Raw genomic sequence first — 25149 nt, forward strand, 5'->3', positions numbered from 1 at the left:
CCTGCTGTGTGACCCCAGGTAAGTTACTTAATATCTCTGCGGTTCCATTTCCTTGATGATCCCACCTCACAGGGTGGTGGTGAGGATGAAATGAGAGCTGTTAAGCCCTTAGAACAGAACCTGCCCAGTGGGAAGTGTGCCACACAAGTCCTGGCTCTAATTATGTGAGTTCTTCCTAAAAACGATCAGCCTGAGAATGTGCCTCTGATGGAGTTGCATCTGCTTTCCCACTGTCCCTTTTGCAAGTGTGCTTCTCCCACTTTACAGAAGAGAACAATCCCGAATCTTAACACAGTGTGCTGCCGTGGGGATGTGAAAACTTCCAGGGACACGAAGGGACAATTTCAAATATTACCATAAGCATGGAGACAATGGATGACAAATCATTACTGGTATCAAATCAGTTCCAGCTCTGCTCCCGACAAAACAGAAGGAGGGCCTCATAGAATCAGCTGTTTAGAAGTCATAAAAAGTAAGTTTTATGGCATCTCTCAGTGTGACTAACTTCCCTGCAACTCAAAAGGGGTTCAAAGAACGGAGTGACGTTGCTCTAGCAGAACTCCTGCCACTTCCATCCACTTAGTAATATCATATCTACAAAATGAAAAATAGAATTGATGCTACACCCTGTCTCCTTCCAACAACAGACATGAACTACCAGGGGAAAAAGCCATCCATCTCATTAAGAGATGTCTTTCCAATACATGTTTTATATATATATATATATATATTTTGCGATACGTGGGCCTCTCACTGTTGTGGCCTTTCCTGTTGCGGAGCACAGGCTCCGGACGCGCAGGCCCAGCGGCCATGGCTCACGGGCCCAGCCGCTCCGCGGCACGTGGGATCTTCCCGGACCGGGGCATGAACCCGTGTACCCTACATTGGCAGGCGGACTCTCAACCACTGCGCCACCAGGGAAGCCCCATGTTTAATATTTTTATCAGTTGTGTACTAACGAGACTTGCAATGATAACTCACTCTATCCTTTTTTTTTTTAACACTTAGAGTCTATGGTCTCAGGCATTTCTAAAACTTATTAAATGTTGCTCACTCATGCATATGTTTGTGGCAGAGATGTATGATGGGGATTGTGACAGACTGACGCTGGCCACCCCTTACTCTGGGTTTGGCCATGGTACTGACTTTGGCCAATGGGACATTAGCAAATGTGACGTCAAGCAGAGGCCTGGAGTGTGCTTGCCCACTGGGGGCTGTCCGCCCTTGCTGCTCTTTGGAACCTTGAGGCCACTGTGTGAAGAAGCCTGTGCTAGCCGGCTGGAAGATGAGACCAAGCAGAGCAGAGACAAGCAGTCCTGACTGAGATCCTCCAAACCAACCAGCCTGACAACTGCCAGATGTGCAGGCAGGGATCCTTAGGAGCTCATCTCTGAATGACAGCTGCCAAATGGGAATCAGACCTGGGGCCACCAGATGTATTCAGCCATCTTACAAATATTTACTGCATCTGTGACTTCCTAGCTGTCGTGATCCCAGGCATGTAACAAACTTTCTGAGCCTCTGGTTCCTCATCTGTTAAATGGGTATAACCATAGCCCGTACCTCATGGGGCTGTTATAAGAATTCAATGACTTAATGATATTTATACATTAATGAATATACATAAGGCTGAGTCCCCCAGTCGTCACTCTCGGTACTCACAGCAGAGTTGCTCACTCCTCCAGGGGTGCACAGTGGCCCCGGCGGCCTGGCATGCAGCAGCATAGGAGGCCAATGCGTCACACAGTGGTCCAGACTGGCCTGGCAGCAGGCAGCGGTCGTAGACGCAGTCTCTCACAGCACCCTGTGGGTCCAGTGTGTGGTGGCACTCCCGGAAGGGCCCACTGGGGTCGGCAAGGATCCCACACTCCTTCTTGCTCTGCAGCTGCTGGGCCACCAGGGTGTCCAGCTTGGGACAGTCGCCTGGCTCAGCTGCTCCACAGCCTGGCCTTGTTTCCTCCTGCCAGCTCTTCCCGAAGGCCAGTGCGTTGGCAGCTTGGCCTCCACCCCTCAGAGCCAGGTCGTCAGCTGGGTCCCCATTGAAGTTCCCACAGAGCCCGCACAGGGCCCCCGCATAGCTGCTGGGCACCTTGGCAGTCACATGGGCATTCCAGTTATAGGTGACAGTCAGGCCAAAGTCTGTGCGCACGACAGCATCTTGGCCCTGGCGGAACACCTGCACCTGCCCATCTGCCACCTGGAAGGGCAGGTACTGAAGGATGCCATCCACCTGGGTAGAGATGCGGGAGGACCAAGAGGTCAGGGTATTCAAGGCTCTGTGACTCACCCCTCACTCACTCAGCTCTGGCTACTCTGGGCTCCTTGCTATCCCCTTGAGCACATTATGCTTGATCCACCTCAGGGCCTTTGCACTTGCTGTTCCCACTGCCTGGCAAATCATCCACCTCTCTTCATCCTTCAAGTATTTGCTTAAATCCAAATCCCTAACCCACGGCCTTCAAAGCCTACAGGATCTGTCTCCCTATTACCTCCCTGACCTAACCTCCTCCCACTCTCCCCCTCACTCATTCTGCTGTAGCCACCCTGGCTTTCTTGAGATTCCCCCAACTCTCCCAGTTTAGTCTAACCTTAGGGTCTTTTCACCTTGTCAAGAACACCGCCTACCACTTTTCTCCTGGCTGCTTCCCCTTCATTCTTTAGGACTTGGCTTAAATCTAAGCCCCTTCCCTAGAACATCCTGCTTAACCTTGGCTCTTGTCCACCTTTGTGCCTGCACCACCTCCCACATCACTCACTCAGGCTCCCTGCTGTCTCCTTGCTGTCTCCCAGAACATATTAAGTGCACTCCCACCTCTGGGCCTTTGCACTTGTTGTGACCTCTTCCCGGGATACCTCTCATCACTCTTTAGTTGGCCACCTCTACTTCGTATTCTAGGCATCAGCTTTGATCCAAACCCCTTACAATGGCCTAAAAGACCGTACATGATCTGAGCCTCACTGCTCTCCAATTTAATTCTTCAGGACTGCCTCCTTCCCCACCCTTGGAACTCCAGCCATGCAGGCATTTTGATATTCTCCTGAACTCACCAAGCTCAGCCCAGCCTCAGGGCCTTTGCACTTGCTATACGCTATGTACCCTATGCTTGCAACATACCTACCCTCTTCCACATCTTTATTCTTTGTCTGGCTGCCTCCCCATCACCCTTCACATCTCAGCTTAAAATCAAATCCTCTACCCAGTAGGCCCTGCGTGTGTCCCCTGTTTTCTGACTTCATCCCCTACCCACCTCTCTATCCCATCTCCCCAGGCTCACTCTTTCAGGTGCAGCCTCCTTGGCCCCGTGCTGTTCTCCTGAACTCTTCGAGTTCAGTCCAGCCTCAGCCTTTGCACCTGTTGTTCCCTCTGCCTAGCAACCACTACTCTTCACCTGGTGGTCTCTTCCTCATCCTTCAGGTTTCAGATTAAATCAAAAGCCTCTATCATAGCCATCCCCTACATCATCTCCTACCTCGCTCTCCCTTCCCTCTCTCCATTCCAGGCCCACTGGTCTCCATGCTGTTCCTCTACCCCTCATGTTTGTTCCTGCCTCAGAGCCTTTCAGTTGCTGTTCCTTCTGCCTGGAACAGTCTTCCATCCACTTCCATCCCTGCCTGTTCCATCTCTTTCTTCAGGAAAGGCAATAGAATGCTGAGGTTAAGAGTATGGACTCTGGAGCCAGACAGCTTGGCTTCAAATATTGGCTCTGCCACTCATTAGCTGTGTGACCTTGAATAGTTGACTTAACTTCTCTGTGCCCAGATTTCTCCTCTAACAAGATTACCTATTTCACAGGGTTGTTACAGAGATTAACATATGAGTTACTGTATGTCAAGCATTTAACACACAGAAGTAAATTTTATATATATATATATATATATAAAATTTACTGGGTGGTGGACCCTGTAAGAACCCTCTGTCCAGAACCCTGTGGGCCTATCTGTAAGTACCCCCACACCCCTTTAACACCCCCCCCAACACCTTTTGTTCCCGACTTTTCACATGTCACCTTACTCTCTGAATATCAATTTTCCTCCAGAAAATGCACCAATCTTTAACTTTGGAGGGTTCATAACAATAAAACATTGAGTCAACATTTACTGAACACTTGTTGGGCACCAATGTCTCTTCTAAACATCCTACAGGGCTTCCCTGGTGGCGCAGTGGTTGAGAATCTGCCTGCTAATGCAGGGGGCATGGGTTCGAGCCCTGGTCTGGGAAGATCCCACATGCCGCGGAGCAACTAGGCCCGTGTGCCACAACTACTGAGCCTGCGCGTCTGGAGCCTGTGCTCCGCAACAAGAGAGGCAGCGATAGTGAGAGGCCCGCGCACTGCGATGAAGAGTGGCCCCCGCTTGCCACAACTAGAGAAAGCCCTCGCACAGAAACGAAGACCCAACACAGCCAAAAATAAATAAATAAAAAACAGTTTAAACATCCTACAAATAGTAACTCCAAACCTCCACAACCACCTTGTGAAGCGGCTCGCATTGGCGAGGCACCATCTTATTATCCCATTTGTCAGAGGACAAAACTGAGGCACTGAGAGACAAAGTCACACAGCCAGGGAGAGGCAGCACCGCCTGGCTGGGGGGCCCCAAGCCTAATCACTGGCCACAAGGTCTTCTAGCAGACCCCCACCCTCCCCCAGTGGCCAGACCCCTACTCTTTAAGGGGAATTCCCTGCCCCTCCACCCGGCCTTGGGCACCCATCACTCACCAGCACTCGCCCAGGGTACTCCCGGCGCACGGCCACCTTCACGCCACGAGCCTCCACGCGCACGGCGCGCGTGTAGCTCCCCGTCTGGCTGCCCCGATGCTCGTTTTCCACCAGCACCCGGAAGGCAGGCAGCCCCGCGGCCTGGCCGCACGAGCCGGCCAGCAGGTACGTGCAGGTGCCCATGAAGTCGAATCGCCGGCCGTCGAAGCTCACGTAGTGCGGGTCCCCAGACGCCTGGCAGCTCCCGAAGCGGTCGGGGTAACAACCCAGGAGACCGTTCTGGACGCGGCAGCGCTCTCCAGCTGGGCAGCCCTGCGTGTCGCTGCAGCGCACCTGCTGGGTGGCGGCGTCACAGGTGCAGCGCCGCCGGCAATACTCATCGGCCCACACCTCCTGGCCGGGCGCGAGCGGGCGGCCCTCGAAGTTGCAGCCGCAGGACGAGGCGGCAACGCAGGCGCCGCCGCTGGCCACGAAGCCCGGGAGGCACACGCAGCCCTCGACGCACGGGCGCGCGGAGCAGTTGGACGGCACCGCGGCGGGGTTGCAGGAGGCCGGGCAGGCGGGGCCGCAGAGCTCGTAGCGGCTGTTGGCCGGGCAGGACAGGGCTGCGGGGACACGGGAGCGGGGTCAGGCCAGCACAGTCAGAACGTGCCAGGACTTCCCTCCCCAACCCAGCTCCTCCCTCAGAGCTCCCCATCTCAGTTAATGACACTTCCACCCTTCTGGGTGCGAAGGCCCCAAACCTCAGAGACATAGTTGATTCCTTCCCCTTTATTCACTGGACAACCAACATGTCGGTAAATCCTGTGAGCTCCATATTCAAGATCTATCCAGAATCTGCCCCTTTTTCCTTTCACCACAGTCCCCACCCTTGTCCTGTTCACCCCAGCAGCCTCCTGCCTGGTCTCCCCCCTGCTCCCATCCTGCATCCCATTCTATTCCTCACATGCAGCCAGAGGGATCCTGTGAACCCTTGAGTTAGATGACATCCGTCTCCTGCTCAGAGGCCTCTTGTGGCTCTGTCTCGCTCAGGGTAAAAGCCAGAGTCCTCCTATTGTTCCATGAGGCTTCCCATAATCCACGATCTGCCCCCATCACCTCCCTGTCCTCATGTCCTCTCACTTTCCCTCTGGCTCACTCCGCCCCAGCCACAGTGGCATCGTCTCTGGTCCTCACACTCCCTCCTCTGGGCCTTTGCACTGGCTTTTCCCTGTGCCTGTATTAGCCTTTCCTCACATGGCATGTGGTTAAGAGAAGGTTACTGGAATGTAGATGGCCTGGGTTCAAATCCCAGCTCTCCCCTTCTTAGCTGTGTGATTGTGAGCAAACAACTCCAATTTCTCTGTGCCTCAGTTTCCCCATTAGTAGAATGGGATAATAATAGTCCCAATATCACAGGAGGCTCATCTATGTAGAGACACCCCATGTAGAGCATCATTATGAGCTCACACTGTTGCCTAATCCTGGTCTCTGTTCCAATGGCAGCTTCTCCCAAGGGTCTTCCCTGAGCACTCTCTTCATGAGTCTCCCATTTGCTCTTATCCCATGAACTCTGTTTCTTTTGCTCTCTGAAGCTATTCCACAGTTTACTGCTTACTCTCTGTCTCCCCTGCTAAGATTATAAATTCTGTGAGAGTGGGAACCTGATCTGTCTCAAACATGGCTGAATCTCCAGCACCAAGGACGGGGCCCGGCCCACAGGAGATGCCCAGTAAATACTTCGAAAATGAATGGGTAGATAAGTGAATGCACTGGTTCTTCTTTTGCACCAGGCATTGGGGAACTCGGCGGTGGTGGGGAGTGGTGTTTACTGGGCAGTGAGGACACAGCAGTGACCCAGACAATCCCCAAATGGCTTCAGTGTCTCCCCTAGACTTACCCCTCTCTGGAGTTCCTGTCCCAAGACATGGGCCTGGGCCTGGAAGCCTCCTCCTCCTTCCTGTGCTAGCCTTTCTGCCTCCTGAACATTTCTCTGGGAGCCTCACAAGGGCAGAGACAGGTGTTTTGGTCCCCACTGTGCCCATTGTCAGCACAGGGGTGGGGCCAGATAGGGACTCAGGGAATGCATGTTGAATGAATGAATACATGAGTGAATGAATGATTCAGTGGATGGATACCTGGCTATGGAGCTGGGACTTTATCCAGAAGACATCGGGGAATCATGGAAGAGTTATAAATGAAGAGATGTTCTCATGTCTGCTTTGGGACATCTCATGCCAAGTCTTTGCACATGCCCTTCTCTCAGCTTGGAACCCACTTCCTGCCCCCCCTTTTTTCTATCTAGCTCCAATCCCTCCTACAGGATTCAGATTGGGCATCCCTTTCTCTAGGAGATCCCACTTGATTCCCCAGACTGAGTCAGGAAGCTTCTGTGGTCTCCCATAGCCCCTCTGAACTTCCCCCGTCCCAGCCCTGGACTGTCACTGTCTAGTGTGATACGTCTGCCCCAACCTTAGGCTCACTGTGGGCACAGCCTGGCCATCTTGGCCATTGCTCCGTCCCTGGCATGGTCCAGCTCCAGGCTGGACCACAGTAAATGCTCAGATATTGAGCAGATGCAAGGGGTCCCCTGCCTCCCACCATGTGCTCCCAGCCCCCACCAGGGTATCACTCACGGCAGCTGGCTGGCAACCTCCAGTTCCCAACAGAGATGCCAAACTCCAGACAGGCCTGGGCGTAGGTGCTAAGGGCACGGCACAGACTGGCCCGGTCCCCACTGGCCACACATAGGTCATATACACATTCCTTCAGGAAGGGCTGGGGGTCCAGAGCATCACGGCAGACGGCAAAGGGGCCATCGAGCTGGGTCAGCATGCCGCAGAGACGGCTGCCCTCATAGTGCTGGGCCTGGTCTGGGGTGCAGGAGGGACAGTTGTTCTGGCAGCCGTCCTCACATAGGTAGTCCTCGTCATCCAGCTTCCAGCTACTGGCAAACTCCACAGCATCAGAAGCCTGCTCCCAGTCAGGTGTAAGGAAGTCATCAGTGGGGTCACCATTATAGTTGCCACACAGACCGCACACCTGGCCTTGGAAGTGCACGGGCAGGCTCAGTGCCAGCTGGGCATCCCAGTCATAGGTGACTACCAGCCCGAAGTCCAGCTCTACCATGGCCCGTGTCCCACTCTGGTACACGCGCAGGTGGCCCTCAGCCAGGGAGGCAGGCAGGCGTGAGCGCTGGCTGTCGATCTGCAGAGGGAGTCAGGAGAGGAGGGTCAGATCCCCATGTGGTCTGGCCTTCAGCCCCTCATCTCTTCCCACTTGCTTCCCCTGCTCTAGCTGCGTGAGGATTCCTTCCTCTTATTAGTGCCACTGACCAAGCCTCAGGATCTTTGCTCCTGCCTTCCCCGTGACCTGAAATGTTCTTTCCCTAGATATACACTTGGGTCACTCCCTCACCTCTTACACAAACTTTGCTCAAATGTCACCGTCTCAGGGAGGCCATCCCAGACCACCTTATTTTATATGGCAACTCCTCCCTACTCCCTATTCCCCTTCCCTGCTCTATTTTTTTCCCTATAGTGTCTAACCTTCTAAAATGTCATCTGCAAATATCTGTTTATCACCTCTCTAACTTGACTATGCTGTCAGCTCCACGAAGACAGGGCAGCTGCTTCATCTCCAGTGCCTAGAACTGTACCTGGTAGAATAGCAGGTGCTCAGGAAGTGAATGAAGCCCCTGCTGTATTAAATAAACATCCACTGGGCACTGACCCTGTGCCTGGCCCTGGCCTGGGAGATCCTGGAGATACACTGATGACAAAGACAACCCCAGACCCTACTGTCATGGGGCTCCCAGTCCAATAGGGGACACAGACCTGTCACTAGACAATGACAGATCAGAGTGATCAGGGCTGGGATAGTGGAGGCACAGGAGGCTGCAGGAGCCTAGAAAAAGAGCCAGACCCAAACTTTCAGGTTAGGGAAGGCTTCCTGAAGAAGAGACAGCTGAGCTGAGCCATAAAGGACCAGTGAGAGGTAGCCACGAAAACCAGGAGGGGGAGTGGTGTTCCTCTGCAAATGTCCTGAGTGGAGAGAGAGTCCAGCCAGGAGATAAGGAGTGTGTTCCCTCTGTCCCCTGGGCCCATTTTCCTCTTCCTAAGCATGTCTTTCTTATACTTTCTTTACAAAGTCTTGTCTTAGCCAAGAGGATGGGATATGAAAAAAGGAGTAACAGGCAGAGGGGACAGCATGAGCAAGGTCAAAGGTAAGATAGATCGTTCATTCAGTCAGCAACGCCTCCATGAGCCTTCCTGTGTGTCCAAGTCTTTGCCAGGCAGTGACCGAGACAGCCCACATTCACAGGCTCTCAGTCCAGGGACCACTGTTCAAATCTGTCTTTCCCCTAAGTCCAGTGATCTTCATTTTTAAATGACACAAGTAGTGCCTGTTCAGCACAGAAAACTTACAAAATACGCACGAGCAAAATTGAGAAAAGAGAAAATCACCCATACTGCTGTACACACGGGGAGGGGGAAGGGTAAGCTGGGACGAAGTGAGAGAGCGGCATGGACATATATACACTACCAAATGTAAAATAGATAGCTAGTGGGAAGCAGCCGCATAGCACAGGGAGATCAGCTCGGTGCTTTGTGACCACCTAGAGGGGTGGGATGGGGAGGGTGGGAGGGAGGCGCAAGAGGGAGGGGATATGGGGATATATGTATACGTATAGCTGATTCACTTTGTTATACAGCAGAAACTAACACAACATTGTAAAGCAATTACGCTCCAATAAAGATGTTAAAAAAATACTCACATTTATGAATCATGCCAGGTTTTTTCCTACCTTTAAATATATTTATACTTAAAAAAATAATGAGACCATGCTGAAGTGACCATTTCATGAACTCTTTTCTCCTAAGAAGCTCTTGTGGACATCCTACCATGATCCTACCAGGAACTCTAAACCTTTGTCAGGTCACTGACCTCTGTAAGGATCTGACAAAGTAATGGACCCTCTCCCTGAAAAACTACACAGCATATGCAAGATTCTGCACATAAGTTCAAAGGATTTGAGGTCCCCCTGAGCTTGTGTTCAACCTCTCTAGCCTTCAAGAACACTACTTTAATCCACTTGGTTATTAACCTCACAGATCCACCTGCACACTCACAAAACGAGGGAGATACAAGAATATTCATGGCAGTACTGCTTGCCAGCATGAACAAGGCATCCAACCACAGGGGCCTGAGCTAAATGAACTATGATGCATCCAGCCGATGACAAACTGTGCAGCTGTAGAAAAGAAAGAGGAGGCCCCCTTCCTACTGACAAGGAGACAGCTTCAGAATGCACTGTTCAGTGCAAAAAGTCAAGTTCAGAACAGAGCACAAGTACAGTACTGTTTGCTAAGAAAGGGGAGACGTAAGAATGTATTGCTTGTGTTGGCATAAAGAAACCCTAGATGAATACTCAGGAAACTAGTAAAAGCCGTTACCTGTGGCGAGCAGGGAAAGCAGGTAAAGATAGGCGTAAAAGCAGGATCTTTCACAACATGCCTTTTTGTTTTGAGCTGTAACTTCTTTTGCTATTTAAAAAAATTAATCGCAGCAACATGGAAGAAACTCGAAAGTATCATGCTGAGCAAAAGAAGCCTTACGCTAAAGGCTTCTTGCACTGGATGATTCCTTTACTATGAAGTTCTTGAACCAGCAAAACTAATCTATGGTGGAAAAAAATCAGAACTGTGATTGCCTCTAGGAGTGTGTGGGCCATTGTTTGGGAAGGGGCATGAGGGAATTTTCTAGAGGGATGCAAACCTTCTATATCTTAACAGAGGTTTGGTTTGCACATTTGTCAAAACTCAGTGAACAGTGATTTGTGGATTTTATTATGTTTAAGTTTTGATTTGTGGATTTATTTATGATTTGTGGATTTTATTACGTTTAAATTTTGTTTCAAAAGTAAGCAAAAAGAAGTGTGAAAATATTGTATTCTAGTTAACGGTATGCTTGCTAAAATCTTTAGGGGTGAAGTGTATTGATGTCTAGGACTTATTTTAAAGTGCATAAAAAGTAAGAGGGTGGGCTTCCCTGGTGGCACAGTGGTTGGGAGTCCGCCTGCCGATGAAGGGGACGCGGGTTTGTGCCCCGGTCCAGGAGGATCCCACATGCCGTGGAGCGGCTGGGCCCGTGAGCCATGGCCGCTGAGGCTGTGCATCAGGAGCCTGTGCTCCGCAACGGGAGAGGCCACAACAGTGAGAGGCCCGCGTACCGCAAAAAAAAAAAAAAAAAAGTAAGAGGGATTGTTGAGTGGCCGGAGGGATGTACAGATGATAGATGTATGATGAACTAAGCAGAGTAAAATGTTTAGAATCCAGGTGATTGGCAAATGGTGTTCACTGTACAATGATCTCAACTTTTCTGGGTGTTTGAACATGTTCATAATAATACGGTAGGAAAAAGGGAAATTATTGTTTCTATTTATTTTGCTGCTATTATATTTCTGTAATTTATATTGGCTGAGTAGTAATCCATTCACCAGAGGCAGAATAGCCTAGAGGTTAAGACAGAGACTCAGGAGCCAGCCTGGGGGCGTTCCCAGCTCCATCTCTTACTAGCCCTAAGCCCTTGGGAAGTCATTCATCTCTCTGGACCTCAGTTTCCTCATCAAAAGTGTTAATAATAATAACGCCTACCCCCATAGATTGCTGTGAGCATTAAATGCGTTAACACATGGAAAGTGCTAAGAGACAAACCTGGCACATAGGAGGTGCTCACTACATTTTTAGTGTTTGGTCACTTAAGAAATTACCCACTGTTGGACATTTTGTCTTCTTTCTCTCTCTGCCCGCCCCCTCTTCTCGCTATTATAAACACATCGGCATAAACTTTTTTCCCCTAACCATATCTCTGAGCATTCTAAAAATTTTTAGAAATCGAACTGCTGGACAAAAAGGGTTTAAGGTTCTGCCACTGATTTTCAAATCCCCCCTCCCGAGCCCCCACGCCCTCGGCCCACTTCTCTGCACCCTCCACCCCTTGGCAAAGGGCTGGGGTCTGGGGCCTGACACCCAGGCACTGCCTCCTCCTTCTGCTTGTTGGGTGGCTCATGGGTTTCTTTTTAACCCGGAAGCCTCCTCTGGATTCTTACCCGAGCGAAGCCAACTTCCCCGCGGGCCAGCGACACCGCGTGGCTGTAGGCGCGCACGGTAACCAAGCCCACGTAAGAGACGCTGGGGCTGCCCCGGTGCTCGTTCTTGGTCTCCACGCTGAAGGCAGGCAGGGTCTGGTCGTCGCTGCACAGCTCCGCCATCGAGTACAAGCACGTGCCCATCATGTCATAGCGGCGGCCATCGAAGGTGGTGTAATGGGGGTCACCCTGGGCGCGGCAGGTGGCCGCGGAGTCCGCCAAGCACCTGGCCTGCCCATCCAGCACCTTGCAGAGCTGCTTGGGACCGCACTGCTTGCCTTCGCAGGAGGGCTTCCCCTGGGTCTGCAGGGCTGGGGAGGGAAGAGGGGTGGCCACAAAGAGTCAGGAGTGTCCACCCTGCCAGGAATCCTGGAGCTCTCCCACCCGGGGGGGTTTGGGCAGTTAGCTCACAACTACCCATTCTAGAAGTGGGGGGACTGAGGTCTGGAATCTCAGAGGGAGAGAGCTGCTCAGGCCTGACTTCTCTTAGGTTTTCTGGTTCCCCAGAAAACACAGCTCAGCCCAGAAGAACTGGAAGGTGGTGAAGAACCACCAGGCAGGAACAGTCATGGAAAGGTTAATGTGTGGCTTTTCTCTCCCTGTTTCCCCCTTGCCCCTACCTTCCCAATCAGGCTAAAAGGCTAAGGGATCGTTTTTATTTTTTATTTATTTTAAATTTTTGGCTGCACCACACAGCATGCAGGATCTTAGTTCCCTGACCAGGGATGGAACCCATGCCCCCTGCAGTGGAGGCGTGGAGTCCTAACCACTGGACCGCCAGGGAATTCCCCAAGGGATCTTTTTTAAAGATAGAAGATGGAAGACAGAGACTGTTCAATAGAATGGAAACGGTGGTGTCAGGCTGCCTAGGTTAGAATCCTGGCACAGTCAATTAGCTGTGTGACACTGGAAAGTAATTTATAATTCTGTATGTCTCAGTTTCCTCACTTGTGACATGGGGGTGATAATAATACCTTCTTCACAGGGATAGTTGGGGAGGGGGGAGTGGCCCGGCTTAAATAAGCTAAAATATAAGCAGGGTTTGGAACTGATCCCAGGTGTTAATTAGGTTAATTATTACCTATTACAATCAATCACCCACCTCTTCCACATTACTATACAAGCCTGAAGTGGCCCTTTGAAGTTGGGTAGCTTCCATGCCCTGGAGGATGGATGGGAGGGGCATTTTTGCCAGTGCTGGGAACCCTACTGTCTAGGATCCTTGCTTCGGGAAGGGGATTCACGTAGGAAGAAACAGCTCTTCCTCCCCTGCCTCCTAGTCTTCAGAAGCTCTTGCCTTCTGTCTGCTCATAATAATAGCTCACCCTTATGTAGCCATACTCACTTGCCCGATAGCCTCTAAATGAGCTACAAATGTTAACTCACTGCACTGTCACTTAACAACCCTGTGAGGGGTGCAGTTATGATCCCCATTTTACAGATGTGGAAACAGGTCCACAGAGGTGAAGTCACATGCCCAAGGTCACACAAGCAAAGGTGGGATTTGAACCTGGGAAGTCTGGCTTTAGCATCTGTGCCCTCAAACGCTGCACTGCTTGGAGGCAACTCCTCGACAGGCTGGGCCCAAAAGTACACACAGGGCCAGGTCCTAGAAATTAACTATGTTAACACATACAAGGCACCTAGAGTGGACCCTGGTATGTTGAGAAATACTCCCCCCACATGGTAGCCGTCATTATTATACTTCTAGACCTCCTGAGTTTGGCATTCCTATATGAGGTGTTGGGGGAGTGGCAGTTAGCAACTGGTATGGTTGTGTGTCAGTAGCTAAAATAACAAAATATTCCCAACCTGGTTGGTGAGAAGCTGCTGACCTGACCCGACCCCCCACAAAGATCCCTCCCTCTTGGCACCTTGGCTCTCCGCAGGAACCTTTCCCCAATGCCACCCCCCACAAAAGCAACAGACAAAGGGCTGATGCCAGACACCCTGGGGGCTTCTAGGACCCTGCTGCAGTGCTCTGACTGGCATCTGTTCAGACTGGTTGGGATCCTGGATCATACCAGTTGCTAAACACTTAGAGTATTGTTCCTGCAGGGGGGTGGGGGGACAGGGAGGGCTTGGGAAGCCTTAAGGAAAAGAAGGATGGCAGGGAGGATGCAGGTGAGTGGGAGACAGCCCAGCTGAGCCAGGAAGCCACAGATGAGCACAGAGAGGGTGGGAAAGGGGAAAAGGCAAGCGAGCTGGCAAAGGGGTCCCCAGGTGGACAAGGCCAGAGGTCATTTCTGATCACTTACTCCGGCCGCAAGCAGCTGCTGTCCCAAAGCTCACGTCCTGGTTCAGCCCAAAGGTGAGCAGCCCAAAGTTGGTAGCAGCCTCAGCCACATGGATACTGTCCGTAGTGCCGAGGTCCACTTCAGCATATGAAAACTCACTGCCTGGCACAACGGCCCAGGTGAGATTGGCCCCCAGCCTCTGCCCATCTATGGTCAGCTCACCAGCAGCCTTTGTTGGTGCCACTACCAGGGCCACACACTTAGAGTTTGGCACGCTATTCACCACATAGGCAGGGCAGTAGGCTGCCACGTCTGGGATCAGGACCAGGTGGGGGTCATAGGTCACTCCATCTTTGGTGGTACCCGTGCCAAACAGCAGGACTTGGATGCCCACATCTGCAGACAGGTAGAGTGGCTGGGACTGCTGGATCTCAAACTCTGCCACGTTACCTGCCTGGAGCTCACGGGAGCCATTGGTGCCCCCGAGGTTGTAGGTCAGTTTCGTGGCCTGGCTGGCCACGACATAGACCAGGTCGGAGCGGGTCTGGAAGGACAGAGGGGGCACCACATAGTAGGTGCCCCAGGCAGATGTGGGTAGCAGCTGCTCCACCACATGGTTGCAGTTCGTGTTCTTCTGGGCACAGCTGTGGCCAGAGAGGACAGCCACGGGGCTACTGGCGGTGACCTTTGACCCTGAGAGGTTAGCTGTGCTCTGCACCTGGGCCACCTGGTAGGGGTCCAGAGTCACACTCAGGACATTGCCCGCTGAGTAGGACTTGCGCTGGAATGTTACTGACCCCTTCAGCTGTATACTGACAGAGGCACCGGCTGCACCCGCCACCACAGCAAACTCCTTGAGATTCTGGGACGAAGCGCTGGAGGGTGTGAGCACAAAGTACTCAGTGCCTAGGGCGCGGACAGGCCACAGCTGTGTCACATCTGCTGTGTTGGGCTTAGCGTTTATTGCCTGCACAGAGATGGTGCGGTCAGAGTGGACCACCACCGCACGCTGGAAGGTATTGCTGCCGACCATCTCAGCCTTGGCAGTGATGTTGACCATGACTGACTGCCCGGGCCCCACAGTGACCTTCTGTGAGGTGCCGTCTACCTGGCTGAGGATGGAGACTGAGGTGAGGTTGTCCGACAGACTGGAGAGGAGGAGGTAGAGGTAGGCTTTGCTGTACCCGAGATTATAGTTCTGCAGGAAGGCCGTGAGGAATTCCTCCCCCCCGCTGTTCTTGGGGTCCACTGAGGCCTCCTGGGTCAAACCTGGGGTGAGAAAATGCAGCTGTGGGTCTGCTTTATCCAATCCTCCCCATCAGAGAAGTAACCTCATACCCCGTGCCTGGGTCGCATGTTGAAATACTAACGTGGGTTTCTATTCTCTCTCTTCTCTCTCCTTTCCCCTTATTCATGCAGTGTTCACCTACCAGCCGTTCTGGCTTTTGCCTTCCAAAAGCCTGAACACTTCAGACAGGGATCTCAAACTCAAACACTGACGGGGCCAGGCAAGTGATGTAAATGTGTGAAACAGAACTGTGCAGCTAGAGCATTCACATGCCATGGAAAGTGGGGTGTTGCTATTAGCTTTAATCTGTTGTTATGATGATGGCTTATGGGCTCTTTCTTAAAAATGTCAGATCTTACCATTTTTTCAAGAGAAATTGGATATCTGAATTTCCATGTGAAATCTCCAATCCAAAACTGTTTTAAGTAAGCACTATGGGGCCCAAACTGGCTGGATTCAGGTGCCAGTTTGTGATTTCTGTCTTCATAGGATTAGGGGTGTATGTGAAGGGGAAAAGGGGATTATGGGAGTATGGACAAAATGTCTCCTAGAAATAGAGAGGAGTGGGGACTTTTCAACACCTCAATCTAGGAAAAGATTCTCCAGGGCTGAGAAGAGAGAGGGGGAGGGAGAGAGATCACTTTACAGGATCTTGGAGAGAGTTGTGGTGGTTATAGGACTGTCTGCTGAATAAGGGGAGCCTTAAAGGACATCCCAGTGTCCCATGGGGCCAGAGGATCAGGGGCAATGAATGTTTCTAAAGTAACCTAAATAGATGTTCACTGGTAAAGAGGGCCGGGATGTCCCATCCCTCCCCCCAAACTTTGGCTTTACCTAAGACTCTAGTTCTGGACATAACCCTAGATAATTGGGCACCAAATCCCCCCAGCCCCCCGCCAAGAAAGACTTTAGTGAAATTTTCCATCACCTCAGCAGAATGAGGCTCTAAGTCAAAACTTTAGTTGAGTTGTGGAAAATCAAGAAAGTAGTAGTTCTTACCTACTTGAATTTGGGGACTAAAGTTTTTACCTGTTTCCCTCTGGAACAGAGAGAGAATGGGTGAATTCCACCACATTTCTCTGCAGGACTTAAAGGGTCTCTCTCCCATCTCAGCTAGCCTGGGGTGACACTGGGAGATGTGTTTGTGGAGGGGGCTCAAATGGAGGGCGCTGACCCAGGCAGGTAGAGTTCTTCAGACTGGAACCAGGACATAGATGGGATTTTGGTCTGACTTACCCCACAGGAGGGTTGCTCCGGCCCAGAGCATCCACCAGCTCCGCAGAGAACCCATGTCTGCAGTGGAGAAAGAGAGGGGGTCATAGGAGGCGGTCTGCCCCTCCTGCCAGAGGACAAAAGGGCCCAGTCTCAGGACAAGGGCTGCCTGGGCACCAGGAAGGCTGCGGTGGGCTGAATCCAAGGGCCAGTGTGTGTGTAAGGGGAATTGGACATCTGGTGGGCCTGGGGGCTGGGCAGGGAGGGCAGGACATAGGTAAGAGAGGGAGTTGGATGTCCAGTGGGTCTGGGGGGAGTGGGATGGGGAGGCCTAGAGCCAGGGGCAAGGGTAGGAGACCTGATGTCCCACTTCCAAAGGCGATGCAGCCTCTCTCACCTGCAGGTTCCCGGAGCTGCAGGGCTAGCCCCAGGTTCCCTGGGCTGGGCTATATAGTGGAGTTTCTGGACTCCTCAGGCCACACCCTGGGCCACCTGCCAGGCAGATGATGCCAACTTCTTGGAGGAGGCTGCTGATCCCTGGGCCAGCTGGAATGGGGCCTGAAGGCCTGAGAAGGGTGGAGGGCAAGCTTGAATGCCTGAGTCCTGAGAGCGGTGTGAGAACAGCTGGTGGCTGTGCCTGGGGAGCCTGCTGGAAACTTCAGTCCTGGAAGGGTGGTGTCCCTGAGAGAAACAGCTGGGGAGCAGGGTGCTGAGGGCCTGGAGCTGGGTCCCCAGGGGGTGGGGAGCAGGAGTCGAAGGTGGCATTTGGTCTTGTTTGCTGGTTCAATGGCTAAACTTTTTTCCTTTGGCTCCTGCCAGGAACAACAGTGAAGGACCCACATCCGGGTCTCCACCCCTCACAAGCTGTTCCCTGGTCCCCAGCCACACATACCCTCTTTCCAACCACTCAGGGTGGGGGGCAGGTGTCTGAGGTGTGCAGGAACCTGAGCACCTGACTCAGGACTTTGTTGTGGGACACAATACCTCCATCCCCAGACCAACGGGGCCTCCTGGGTACCTAATCTGCAAAATAGGAACATCAAAACTAGCTTCACTGGGCTTACTTGTCTCCCAGAGGGACCTCTGTAAACTCTCAAGGAGTATAGGTGGGAGGCAGGCTCTTCTGGTGTGGTTCGAGGTGGGGAGCAGGTGGCACCTGGGGGCTGGAGCTGTGTGTAAAGAACGATGCAGGCCCCTGTTTCCTGGTTCCACGCAGACACTGGGCTTCACTTTCTGGAGAATTTGTTTTCTGGGAGGTGTTTTTTTTTTTTTCCTGAGACGGGACTCGCTGAACAAGTTTTGGGTGATTCTGTGCCCCCCCCATCGCCCCAAAATCTGCCTGGGATGGGAGTTGGGGGTGTAGGTCCCATACAGGGAGCAGAAGCAGAGACAGCTGGGAGGTGGTGTGGGCATTCTGAGGTGGAGTCCATTCCTCCTGAGGGGCTGACCTGACCCATGCCCTACTCTCCTCCGCCCAGCCCCAGGACTCATTGCCTGGGGAGTCTCCCCTGGAAATAGCAGCTGCAAAGCCTGGGTGTCCTCTTGGACACCACCCCAGCAGCTGCTGCCCCCAGGACTTCTCCTCTCTTATCACAAGGCTTGGGCCTCTGCATGGCCGGGGTGGATGCGGGCTGTTAGAGCCCCACCCAGGGCAGGTTCCCAGAGGGAGAGAGAAAGGCTCAGAGATGAAGGGGCCCCAAGGTCAACCAGGAAAATGAGGTGAGTAAACAAGAGACTGGATAAGAGCCAGACATATTAAGAAACAGGCAGGGGTGAGGGGACCAATGGGGAGTGAGAGCTTTGTGGGGAGTGGTGCCTGAGTACCTGAGGAAAAGGACCGGGAGGAGGGGCTGCTGGGATTCCTGAGGAGGAAACAGCTATTGCAAACCAAGATGTCAAAATCTTCTGTCGGATACACCTTGTTTAGCCTGAGACACTCAGAGAAATAAAGGATGAGGGAGCAGAAAATTAGAGTAAGACTGAGAGGTGATTCTGCCCCCCAATCTCTGAGCCTTGAGGTCTCCCCTGGTTGACCCCAGAGAGATACCTTCCCCCTCCTCAAAACCCATTGTTGCATTCTGCGGCCAGAGTCCCCAGAAGTGGGGCGGCGGTGGTGGGAAACCTCACAATTTAATATTTGACACTCCTGGGACCTTCTCCCTCCTTTCAGAGCCCAAGGGGTGTGAGTGTGGTGGGTGGGTATGGTATGACGCACCCTGTACCCTACTCCATATCGTATCGATTCTCAGAAACCCCACTGAGAACCCCCCGAGATAACCTGTGGGGACACTTCCTTGTGGTCAGCGAAATCACATCCATCCTGCCACTGGCAGCCCTGCTCTGAGCTCAAACAAGGGGTGTTTGTGTGTCCAAGCCCTCTATCCTCTCCCTGCTGACAAAATCTGTAGGGGACAGATCTGTACTGGTCATATGACTTGAGACCCCTGGGACCCTCTGGCTTGTCTGGGTTTTAGAGATCCAGGGTACAGGTGGGGACAATTTACTCTGCAGCTCAATTCAGATTTTCTGGCAATTTTGAACTTCGTTCTTTCATGCTCTGGATCCCACAAGGGTCTCTGGACCCCCTTGGGGAGCTCCTTCATCTTGCACAAGTTGCCACTAACCTCCCTGAGGTTCAAACTTGATCTTTTTCCTCCCCTGCTCAAGGAAATTCCATGCTTCCCTGTCCCTGTGAAAGCAAGTTCACACTCTTGGCAGGACTATCTCAAGCCCTAATGCTCCATTTCCTGCATCTTCCACCTTGTCACTGCCTGTGCAGTTCCTTCCACTTGGAACACTGTTCTTCATATTCTACCTGCTAACTCCATGCCTGGAATCCAGACATCATTTTCTGCACGTGTCATTTCCTGAGAACCCGAGCTGAGGCTAATCTCTTTTATTCCTCCTATAAGGCACTGGCCATCTGCTCCCTTGCTTTATGGAAATTCCCTTTATTTGTTTTACCTTCTTGAAACTTCAGACCTGCTACAGCTATGTTCCTGTTCTTCACCTCCCCACCCATCTCTCTTTGACCCACCACAATCTGACTTCCATGTCCATTGAAACTGTCCTGCTAAATCCTCCAGTCACCTCTTACTTGCCACTTGATTCTAGCTCCTCTTTAACATTTGACATGAATGCTTCCTCCTCAAAAATTTCTAATGTCTTGGTTTCCATGATGTCACTTTCTTCTGGATCTTGTGTTACTTCGGTCTGTTTCCTATAATAACCCTTTTAACATTGGTGGTCCTCAGAAATAATGCCATTTGCAGCAACATGGATACAACTAGAGATTATCATACTAAGTGAAGTAAGTCAGAAAGAGAAAGACAAATACCATATGATATCACTTATATGTGGAATCTAAAATATGGCACAAATGAACCTATTTACAAAACAGAACAGACTCATAGACATAGAGGACAGACTTGTGGTTGCCAGGAGCTGGGGGGGAGGGAGAGTGATGCACTGGGAGTTTGGGGTTGGTAGATGCAAACTATTACATTTAGAATGGATAAACAACAAGGTCCTACTGTATAACACAGGGAACTATACTCAATATCCTGTGATAAACCATAATGGAAAAGAATATAAAAAAAGAATGTATATATATGTATAAGTGAGTCACTTTGCTGTACAGCAGAGATTGGCCTAACATTGTAAATCAACTATACTGCAATTTAAAAAAACTGGTGGTCCTAGATTCTCTTTCTCTGCTTCTTTCTCTAACTACCTCTTTTCTCCAGGAGATCTTATCCATGTCCATTTATGCTGTCTAATAGAACTTTCTGTGATGATGAAAATTTTCTGTGTTTTGTGCTGTCCAGTGTGGAAGGCAATGGCTCCATGTGTCTACCGAGCTCTTGAAATGTGACTAATGTAATGGAGGAACTGAATTTTTAATTTAATTTCATTAACCCATTTAAAATTAAAGTAACCACCTGTAACTTGTGTCCATATTAGACAAGACAAAACTCTAGAATTGTTGCTAGCCCAGGCTCCATTTCATCTACCTAGTCAGCTGCTTATATGTCTGTCACCCACCTACCAACCTATTTATTCTCTTTTATACCCATTTTTACATTCCTGGCCCCCTTGTAGGCAACCATTCTAATGTGATTCATGAGAATATTTTTAATGTCTTCTTGAAATAAAATACACATGTTAGTAAGTGCACAAATCATAAGTGTATGTAGCTCATTGAATGATCTCCAAATGAGTACATCCTTATAACCTACACCCAGGTCAAGAAAGAGAATGTTTCCAGCATTCCAGCAGCCCTCTTCATTCTCCTTCTTAATCACTATCCACTCCCTATCTCCCATAAGGAGCCACTATTTGGCTTCTAACACCACAGATTATTTAGCTTGTTTTTGAACTGTACACAAACGGAATCATATGTCTATGTTGTTTTGTGACTGGCTTCTTTCACTCAGTGTTATCCTGTGTACATAACTATAGTTCATTTTCGTTGCCATATGGTACTTGCTTGTTTAAAAATCACTACAGGGACTTCCCTGGTGGTCCAGTGGTTAAGACCCCGTACTTCCACTGCAGGGGTCACGGGTTTGATCCCTGGTCAGGGAACGAAGATCCCTCATGTTGCGGCCAAAAAAAAAAATCACTACATATTTACCCATTCTACTGTTTCCACTTTGGGCTAATGAATACTATCTTCGGACGCACACGTGCACAGTTTCTGTTGGGATGTGCTGTGGAGTTCCTAATGGTCATTTCTGGGTCATTTGGCTCAGCTTTAGTAGATACTACCAAACATGTTTCAATTTGAACTCCCACGATCAGTGTATGACCAATCTGGTTGCTCCACAGCCTCACCAATATTTGGCCTTGTTAGACTTTGTAATTTTAGCCATTCTAGAGGTGTAGTGGTATTGGGTTGTGGTTTTCACTTGCACTTCCTTGATTTTTTAGTGAAAAAAATCAAGAATGTACTTGTTCATTTTAGTAATCTATTTGTTCAAGTCTCTTGTCCATTTTTTTTTTTTGCGGTATGCGGGCCTCTCACTGTTGTGGCCTCTCCCACTGCAGAGCACAGGCTCCAGACGCGCAGGCTCAGCGGCCATGGCTCACGGGCCCAGCCACTCCGCGGCATGTGGGATCTTCCCGGACCAGGGCACGAACCCACATCCCCTGCATCGGCAGGAGGACTCTCAACCACTGCACCACCAGGGAAGCCCTCTTGCCCATTTTTTAAATTGGGTTGTCTGGGTTTTTTTCTTATTGATCTGTACAAATTCTTTATATATTCTGGATACAAGTCATTTTTTGTTAAATGTTTTGCAATTTTTTTTCTCCCACTCCGTGACTTATCTTTTCACTTTTTTTTTTTGGCCCACATTGTGTAGCTTGTGGGATTTTAGTTCCCTAACTAGGGATCGAACCTAGGCCCACAGCAATGAAAGTGCACCAAGTCGTAACCACTGGACCATCAGGAAATTCCCTTTTTTCACTTAAAAATATATTGATTGATTTGGCTGCACCAGGTATTAGTTGCAGCGTGTGGGATCTTTGTTGCTGTGTGTGGCATCTTTAGTTGCAGCATGCGGGCTCTTAGTTCCCTGACCAGGGATTGAACCCCGGCCCCCTGGACCACGAGGGAAGTCCCCCTTTTTACTTTTTTAATGATGAAAAAATTCTTAATTTTAATGTAGTTCATTTAATCAATCTGTAACATTTCATGGCTGGCCTTTTTTTTTTTCTGTGTTGAATTCTTCTAATCCAGAAACATTCTATTTTTTCCCATTTATGTAGATTTTCTTGGATTTATTTCACCAGTATTTAAATTTTTTTCAGAAATATTATGGGGACAGGAAGTAAGAATTCTGAGGGGACTTAGAGAAAATAGAAAAGTGATGTGAACCCTGCCACCTTGGCATGTGCTGTGTCTGAAGAAACTAATAAACATGCACTCTGAAGACTTTCAAAGGGACACTTTGTGCTTGATGTAATGGTTAGTGAGAGTGAGTGGGCTCTGGTAGATATTGACTCTGATGAGGAATGAATAGGTATTTCTCATCATTCTCAGGACTTGTGATCAAACCCTTTTACACCTGGACTCTGCAGAGTGGATCCTCCTACCTAGAGTGAAAACATGACACCATCCAGGAAGTTGAAAGAATGCCTCCCAGTCAGAGATGCCATTTTTCTCTTCCTTGAATAGGTGAACTACAGGGATTTGACAACTTCCTGCCTGAGCCATGCCCTTCTCCAGCAACCACAGATGGAACTGAAAGGAAAAAGGAAAAGCAGCAGGTAGTGGGCAAAATTATCTAACTCAAGATTTCAGAGCTGAGTTGATGCAATTCTATGAAGAGAAGCTTTTGGAAAACCTTTAAGACTGAGTTAGGGGACCCTAACTCAGAGAGCTGGGTTCTCCACCCCCGGCACCCTGTAATTCCTTTACCAAAACACATTTCACATTGTCTTGTAATTGTTTTCTTGACTTCCTTAATCTGAATAAGGATGTGTTTATTTTGCTGATCAGTGGATCCCCAGGGCCTGGTATAGTCCTGGCTCGTAGTGGGTAGTTAATAATTATTTCCTGATTGAATGGAGAAATGAAGAGAAGCTCTGGAGGGGTGACACAGGTTTGTGGGGTTCAGCTCTGTCTGTTGTATGGCCCTTCGGTGGAAGTTGTCCTTCCCATAGCGATAATGGAGGGTGGTATAGACACTTTGCAGAGGCAGAGTGGGAGAATCAGGCTGCCTGGTCATATAACATGGATACGCTGTACTTCAAGTACACAGCTCAGATCAATGGTCTCTGTGTTCAGATCTTTTTCTAGGAAAAGTGATGTTGGCTATTTTTAAGCTTAGTCATATATTGCTGTGACACACAACATATATGTATTAGCCAGATCTGAATAAATATAGACCATAGGACTACATATCCGAAATTTACAGAAATATTTAAAGAGAAAAATGCAAATGCCCTGGTGGTTAAGAACCTAAAGTCACTTGGCCGGCTAGTGCCAGAAATGGAATTCCATCTGGCTCTCTGGGCTCCAGGTGCAGTGCTATTTCCACTCTGACACTGACTCACAAGACCTTTTGGTGGGGACATATAAAATATTACTGTTTTGCACATGGAAAATTAGTCGAACAATTCTGGATCACTTAATCGTTGTAGTTCCCACTTCTCTCCAAGGAAGCCCAGTATCTACCTTGAAGGACATCTATAAGGTGCCTTAAAGGCTCTTAAGTTGTTTGCTTAAATTTGCAATAGTTATACATACTTGTTGAACATTTTTCAACCAATTCAAAGTGTGGAGATAAAAAGTATAAGTATTGCCCACCTACCCTCCTCATTCCCCATCATTTCCCAGAGGATAACTCCAGTTAGCAGTTTGATGTATACCATTCAGTCCTTTATATATTCATATATACTTATATACACATATGCATATGTACACATACATAGCTCTTCTAATAAGGAAAAATGAGATCAGTTATAGGTTCAATTGTGTCCCTGCAAAATTCATATGTTGAACCCCTAATCTCCAATACCACAGAATGTGAGCTTATTTGGAAATAAGCTTGCTGCAGATATAATTAGTAAAGATGAGCTCATACTGGAGTAGGGTGGGCCCCTAATCCGATATGACTAGTGTCCTGATAAAAAGGGGCAATTTGGACACAGAGTTAAACATGCACACAGGGAAAACACCACATGAAGATAAAGGGAGAGATTGAGGTGATGCATCATCTACAAGCCAAGAAATGCTAAAAATTACCAGTAAAACCACAAGAAGATGGTAGAAAGGCATGGAACATATTCTTCCTCACAAAGGAACTAACCTTTCTCCAAACCCTTCTGACATCTTGGTCTTGACTTTCTGGCCTCTAGAACTGTGAGACAATGCATTTCTATTCTAAGCCCAAAAAGTGTGTTTTCTCAACACACAGATCCTGAACATGTTTTGTTAGATTTATACTTAAATACTTTATTTTTCTTTGGATCTATTGTAAATAGCATTGTGTTTTCAATTTTGGATTCTACATTTTCATTGTTAGTGTATAGAAATGCATCTGATTTTTGTGTGTTTATTATTTGTTTTTTTTTTTTTTTAGAATCCTTGGGATTTTCTATGTAATCATGCCATCTGAAAATAAGGACAATTTTATTCCTTTCCAATCAGTATTTTTTTAATCTTTGTTTTGCTTTGTTTAGCTGGCTAGAACTTCTAGTACTGTGTCAAATAAGAGGTGAACATCCTTAGTTTGTTCCTAATAAGGGGAAAAACGTTCAGTCTTCCAGCATTAAATATGTTAGCTGTAGGTGTTTTTTTTTTCTTGTTTCTTTTTTTTTGTGGCCGTGCCACGCAGATCTTAGCTCCCCAACCAGGGATCAAACCCACTCCCCCCGCAGTGGAAGCACAGAGTCTTAATCACTGGACCACCAGGGAAGTTCCTGTTAGTTGTAGTTTTTTGGTAAATGCTGTTTTATCAGGTTGAAGCAGTTCCCCTTTATTCCTAGTTTGTTGGGGTTTTACCATAAATGGTGTTGGTTATTGCCAAATTATATTCCCATGTCAATTGATATGAT

At 49.4% G+C, this 25149-nt stretch overlaps 1 protein-coding gene across 8 annotated transcripts in view; it reads right to left on the bottom strand.

Annotated features, from left to right (window-relative positions):
* The window catches only part of FCGBP (Fc fragment of IgG binding protein), a 141535-nt gene that overhangs the window by 22611 nt on the left and 93775 nt on the right, over nucleotides 1–25149 (bottom strand). For 7 of the 8 annotated variants that reach the window (XM_029238836.1, XM_029238851.1, XM_029238795.1 and 4 more), the window contains 7 exons: nucleotides 16982–17150; nucleotides 16609–16665; nucleotides 14106–15353; nucleotides 11809–12158; nucleotides 7334–7904; nucleotides 4719–5323; nucleotides 1663–2230 (listed from right to left, as the gene is read on the bottom strand). In XM_029238836.1, the coding sequence (XP_029094669.1) occupies nucleotides 1663–2230; nucleotides 4719–5323; nucleotides 7334–7904; nucleotides 11809–12158; nucleotides 14106–15353; nucleotides 16609–16663 (3397 nt within the window). In that variant the 5' untranslated portion in view covers nucleotides 16664–16665; nucleotides 16982–17150. The remainder of the gene's footprint in view (nucleotides 1–1662; nucleotides 2231–4718; nucleotides 5324–7333; nucleotides 7905–11808; nucleotides 12159–14105; nucleotides 15354–16608; nucleotides 16666–16981; nucleotides 17151–25149) is intronic. The other variant, XM_029238810.1, reaches the window with a different exon arrangement.

The sequence above is a fragment of the Monodon monoceros genome, unplaced genomic scaffold (genome assembly GCF_005190385.1).
Source record: "Monodon monoceros isolate NGI ecotype Baffin Bay Population unplaced genomic scaffold, NGI_Narwhal_1 Super_Scaffold_10, whole genome shotgun sequence".
Lineage (NCBI taxonomy): Eukaryota > Metazoa > Chordata > Mammalia > Artiodactyla > Monodontidae > Monodon > Monodon monoceros.